Source organism: Aquarana catesbeiana, linkage group LG03 (assembly GCF_042186555.1).
Source record: "Aquarana catesbeiana isolate 2022-GZ linkage group LG03, ASM4218655v1, whole genome shotgun sequence".
Classification (NCBI taxonomy): domain Eukaryota; kingdom Metazoa; phylum Chordata; class Amphibia; order Anura; family Ranidae; genus Aquarana; species Aquarana catesbeiana.
This window is the reverse complement of record NC_133326.1, coordinates 626,905,223-626,911,222: the sequence shown is the minus strand read 5'-3', so window position 1 is coordinate 626,911,222 and position 6,000 is coordinate 626,905,223. Positions and strand designations below refer to the sequence as shown.

Below are 6,000 nucleotides of genomic sequence, written 5' to 3'. Positions count from 1 at the left end.
GCATGCCCCAAACTGCAAGTTAAGGACTTCTTTCTCTGTGTTACTTGTGGGTAGTGCAGCCCATTAAAATGGGCTGATCCACCCACGACATGTGCACCTAATGCACATACACAGATCTGAACCCATCCTTATATAAGCGTCTTCAGTTCCCACTGCACATCACAGTCCCTTCCCCCTTCACATCAAGATTCCCTCTTGATGTGTTTCCTCAGCTTCAATTTACATCACCACCCTCCACCCATTTTACAGTAATGTTCTCACACTTCCTTGACATCAACCCCCATTAACAGTACTGTCCTCTGCCCCTATTTACATCAGCCCCCCACATTACCATCCTCAATTCCCCCCCACATTACTGTCCTCAGTCCCCCCAGATTACTGTCCTCAGTTCCCCCACATCACTGTACTCAGTCCCCCCCACATCACTGTCCTAAGCCCCCCACATCACAGTCCTCACCCCCCCTACATTACGGTCCTCTCCTCTCCACTTTAATGTCCTCAGTCCCCCCCCCTCACATCACAGTCCTCAGTCCCCTCACATTACAGTCCTCAGCCCCCCACTTTAATGCCCTCAGCCCCTACATCACAGTCCTCAGTCCCCCACTTTAATGTCCTCAGCCCCCACATCACAGTCCTCAGTCCCCTCACATTACAGTCCTCAGCCCCCCACATTACAGTCCTCAGTCCACCCCATTAATGTCCTCAGCCCCCCACATTACAGTCCACAGTTCTTCCCACGTTAATGTCCTCAGCCTCCCCACTTTAATGTCCTCACCCTCCCCCCTACATTACGGTCCTCTCCACTTTAATGTCCTCAGTCCCCCCCTTCACATCACAGTCCTCAGTCCCCTCACATTGCAGTCCTCAGCCCCCCACTTTAATGCCCTCAGCCCCTACATCACAGTCCTCGGTCCCCTCACATTACAGTCCTCAGTCCCCCACTTTAATGCCCTCAGCCCCCACATCACAGTCCTCAGTCCCCTCACATTACAGTCTTCAGTCCCCTCACATTACAGTCCTCAGTCCACCCCATTAATGTGGTCAGCCCCCCACATTACAGTCCACAGTTCTTCCCACGTTAATGTCCTCAGCCCCCCCTCACTGTCCTACCTTACACAGACAGATCAGAAGGAGGCTCAGCATGTCTGTATGGAGGTGAGAGTTGCAAGATAGTAATTGGTTGCTAGAGCCGCCCTTCACCCTAGCAGCCAATCACCTTCTTGTTAACCTCGGGCAGCTCTGCCCTCCATCCAGAACTGTCCTGCCTCCCACTGTTGGCTCTGTGAGGATTACAGACCGATGGCAGGGGGAAGAAAAGGCTCCTAAATGGCAGTACCGTGACGGTCCGAATGGGAGAGTGACCCGGTCCGCAGTTGGCCTGTTGTTTGCCATTTAGTGATGCCTGCACTAGATGGATGCCATTAACATTACTATTATCATTATTACTATATTGCCAGTAGGATTATTATTCTATTTATTTTTTTAATGTAATAGTTTGTAACATTTTTACTTCCAGCCTTTATGGCATACTGGTGGTGACAATTTATTCCCATTTGTACCTTTGGGTTCTAGTATGGTCACATTAATTGCCAGTAGAGAAGATAACATGGTCATTGTACAGCTGTTCCTGAAAGGGTTAATGTCTCAAGCACTGCCAGGACAATTGGCCTTAAATATGGTCAGGGGTAAAGGCTCCTTTTACATGGGTGGTCCCACCTGCTTCATCAGTTCATTCAGGTTTTTTTCGAATTAAAAACGGGTTTATTTTACATCAGTTTTTTTTATCCGTTTTTTGTATCAGTTTACGCCTGCCATGAGTATTAAATGTCACCTGTATGATATTTATCAGTTTTTAATTTTTCAAAGTGAATTAATGGTGTTATTAATAAATTGACGTTTTCATCCCATTTGACATGCTGCACAGTGGAATTAATCTATGCATCTATATTGTTAAATGTGAAGCAATAGGGGTTATTTACTAAGACTGGAGAGTGCAAAATCTGGAACAGCTGTGCAAAGTAACCATTTAACTTCCAGGTTTAATTGAACAAGCTGAAGTTAGGAGCTGATTGGCTACCACGCAGAGCTGCACCAGTTTTAGTAAATCTACCCCAATGTCACTAATTTTGCAGTATATTGGGTTGCTTTGTATTAGAAAGAAACACTTTTCTCAGGGTATGTTGATGATGTGGCCACAACTGGTACTACTATTTGCATCCTGGGGGTGTGATCTATTTATTCTATTTTACTTTTATTTACTTTTTACTTTTTAATAGTACATGTTTTTATCTTTGTTCATGTCCTAGGCTGATATACAGTCCTGTATTCATTGATACATCATTAAATTGAAGCCTGCCCACTCAAATGTCCTCTTGCTATGGCAAGCTTTCTTCTTTTAATTAGGAAATAAAAGGAAAAAGGGTAGAAAAAAAAAAGATAAAAAGGCAGATATAGATTGATTGAACAGAACTGTGGAACCAGAGCAGACAAATGATTGGATAAGCAGATTATTATTATTATTAACTCCTCTCTGATGAATGGAGCCAGGAACTAGATAGTTGAGATCTCACCAGCGGAGTCCACAGGAGACATGATGAGCAGTGGTTCATTCATTCTTGTTGCATCAACTCAAAGCTAATATTGTAGATGTAGCTCTTCAGTCTATACATTTTAATAAAATTGTTTCTCACAGACAGCATAAATAGTTTCATTGCAAATTTCATCATTCCATTTTCCTAGCTCCCACATCAGAACACAATTTTCAATCCCAAATAAATTATTTGGCTCTCCCTCGTTCCAGTAGCTGATGGAAAAAAAAAAATAGATTTGGCACTTATATGTGGAATAAGTTATACATCTTTTATTTTTCTGTCTAGGCAGGCCTGTGCACCATAATAACTGTCATAAATCAATATTAAAGTATGCTTTTCTTTACAAGAGGAATGAAAGGTACATATTTTATTTCTGTCTTTGTCCATGTCAAAGATTTTTTTTCACTTACTGTATGGTGAAACCATTGTCATGAAAATCCATCTAACTGAGCTCTGCATAGCAGTAAAAACCCAACAGGCGTTCTAATCCTTACCTACTCTATAAAAACAAGCTGAACTGCACTCTTCACCAGTAATGGGACGTCCATGAGTGCCCATGCTGGCTGCCATATATCTTAGCCATTTCTTCTTCTAGGTACATTTGTCATACTGGGACACTGTAACACTGCACAGCTCAGTGTATTTTGCAAACATGCAGATAAGAATATTTTATTGCAGAAGAGACATACAGTAATATATCTTGTAGGAGAGATTTGTAAAAGTTGCATTTATGGCTGTAAATTGACATTGTAGCGCACCCCCCTAAAGAGCCACTGGTAAACTGAGTCCTATTTCCCCCTTTAGAGCACACACAGCCAGGTACACAGCATTTCCAGCATTCTTCCTCTGGCTCAAAGATCAGTATAGGGGTTTTCTTTTTTTGTGTTTTAATTGGAGAATGATGAACTTGGATAGAGATAGGAAGCATGGAATAACCCGGAACTCTAAAACTGTACAACCTGAGGATTGCTTAACTCCTGGCTGCTCTGTAAAACTCCTGGTGGTTTTGCACAACTTCTGGCTGCTCTGCACAACTCCCGGCTGTACTGCACAATTGCTGGCTGTACTGCACAATTGCTGGCTGCACATCAACAGAATAATGTCCTATAGGATCTCTAAGCTGTCTGTAACCTGTTCTCCTCCCAGATTCTCAAAGCACCAAACTGTCACACTTGCAGCAATGGGGTCTTGTACTCACGTAGCCACAAGATCATCGGTTGCCTCCTGCCGATATCCACCAGGCTCTTCCTAGTGAGGGAGATGTAGACTTACACCACTTCTGGACAACTTGGGCTCTCTCCCACAGCAACATCCCTTGAGCCTTCTCCTGATCCAATTAGACCCTTGGACTGGGCTTGCAAATAGACCCCCCAGCGAAGCCTAGCTGGGACTTCTTTGTTTTCAGGCTGACTTCTTCCCAGACAAATGCCCAAGGGGGTAGAGCCTCTCAACAGGGGTCTCCTCCTTCAGAACTGGACCCAGAAACTCTCTCCCTGCTACCTTTTTTTTTTTTTTGAAAATTCTTTTTATTGATTTTTAATGTAACACATAACACACATACAACTGATGGGCAACATACCACATCAGTAACGGTCATGCAAGACCACAAATACACCTAACATATACTACTAACTTCCCTCCCCTCCCCCAACCCGACCGGTACCATATATCGCCCAGGCAAAGATGAATATCTTAAGGTAAGACAGAATTTTTACTCTGCTTAATTAACAGTCAATAGGGGTATTCACCCTGTAATTGTGTTTACAGATTGGGACTTTTTCATTGAATGGTCTGTTTGTTCACCAAGGCTTTATGCCGTAATTGGTTACCCATATGCATTCATTATAACCTTCCTAACCCACTGTATCCGAAGAGTCTAGCCAAGCCTGCCAAACCCTTTTAAATTTCTTCTCACAACCTCTGGCTTTATAAGTAGCTTTATATAAGTGTATGACCGAGTTGACCAGTCCCTTCCAGTATGTTAATGTAGGTGCATCAGGCTTCTTCCAATTCAATAGTATAGCTTTTCTACCGTAAAACAGGCTAATGTTCAATAAGGTACGAAGTGCCCTGGAAGGGACCACCTCCTCCACCAAACCAATCAGGCAGACCCGGGGAGCCAGTGGGACCGGCACACCCAGTACCTCTGTGAGGCACTTTGTAATGTCGGACCAGAAGATCTGAATCTTCGGACAGCTCCAGAAAATATGTTCCGCAGCAGCGGGGGAATGGGGACACCTCCAGCATTGGCTGCTCACTGTGGAATAAATGCGTGACAACCTGGCTGGTGTAAAATACACTCGATGGAGGAACTTGAAATGGATCAGACGGTCCCTTGCAGAAACTAAGTATTTAAATGGGTGATCCCACATGTCATCCCAGTCTTCCCCGTCTATACCAGCAATTTCTTGTTCCCATTTTTCCCTACATTTTGATATTCCTATGGGTGTTTTTTTAAAGAGGGATTTATATACCGAGGATAGGGGTTTGTCTAATTTCTCTGCCGACAAGAGGGATTCCAGTGCTGATGGCGCATATTCAATTCTTTGACCAGTAAACTGAGCCTGAAAAGCATGGCGTAGCTGGAGAAAACGAAAAAAAAAGGAATTGGGTAGGTCATGTCTAATTTTTAACTGGTCAAAAGTACAGAGCTCACCCTCCCTGGTGATATCACTTAACGCTTTAATGCCTCTAGATGCCCACAGCGCAGGATCTGGGAAAGAGAAGAAATGTGGGAGACAGGGATTCATCCACAGTGGAGTGGAGGGTGATATTCCCGTGTAGCTAGGGGACATCATGACGGTGGTGACTCCCCATGCCTTAATGGTGGCCTTCATTGAGTCTGTTAAAGGGAGACAAGATCTCTGACCTCTGTATAGTGCTAACCTCAAACTCTCATATGACCCCAGATGAGCTGCCTCTACAACCGTAGCAGAATCACCGTCATCTGCCCTCAGCCACTTCCTAGCAAACACCATCTGTCCTGCCAGATAATATTTCTGCCAGTCAGGTAGTGCTAGACCTCCCTGACCCCACGGCTCCTGCAGAATTTTGATACTTATGCGAGGAGATTGTGGTGACCAAATAAAAGATCCTATAATGCCGTTTAGAGACTTAAAGAAGGAAGCTGGGATCCACACCGGACAATGCCGTAAAAAATACAATATCACAGGAAGAAATTTCATTTTAATAAGGCTGACCCTTCCCAACAACGAGAGGGGTAAGTTTTTCCATGCTAATATCTTTTGCTTGAGCTTGGTCACTGCTGGAAGGAGATTCAGAGATATATAGTCATCAGGGTTGGCTGTTATTTTGACCCCAAGGTAAGTAATTGTATTAACCCACTGCAACGGCATGGTATTGTCTGAGAGTTTTTTTGCATCTGGACCTAGTGGCAGAATTGAGGATT

At 43.9% G+C, this 6,000-nt stretch overlaps 1 protein-coding gene across 2 annotated transcripts in view; it reads right to left on the bottom strand.

Annotated features, from left to right (window-relative positions):
* Positions 1 to 479: 479 nt before the first annotated feature.
* The window catches only part of LOC141133200 (hepatic lectin-like), a 78,551-nt gene continuing 73,030 nt past the window's right edge, over positions 480 to 6,000 (bottom strand). The window contains exon 6 of one of the 2 annotated variants that reach the window (XM_073622413.1): positions 480 to 2,803. In XM_073622413.1, the coding sequence (XP_073478514.1) occupies positions 2,671 to 2,803 (133 nt within the window). In that variant the 3' untranslated portion in view covers positions 480 to 2,670. The remainder of the gene's footprint in view (positions 2,804 to 6,000) is intronic. The other variant, XM_073622412.1, reaches the window with a different exon arrangement.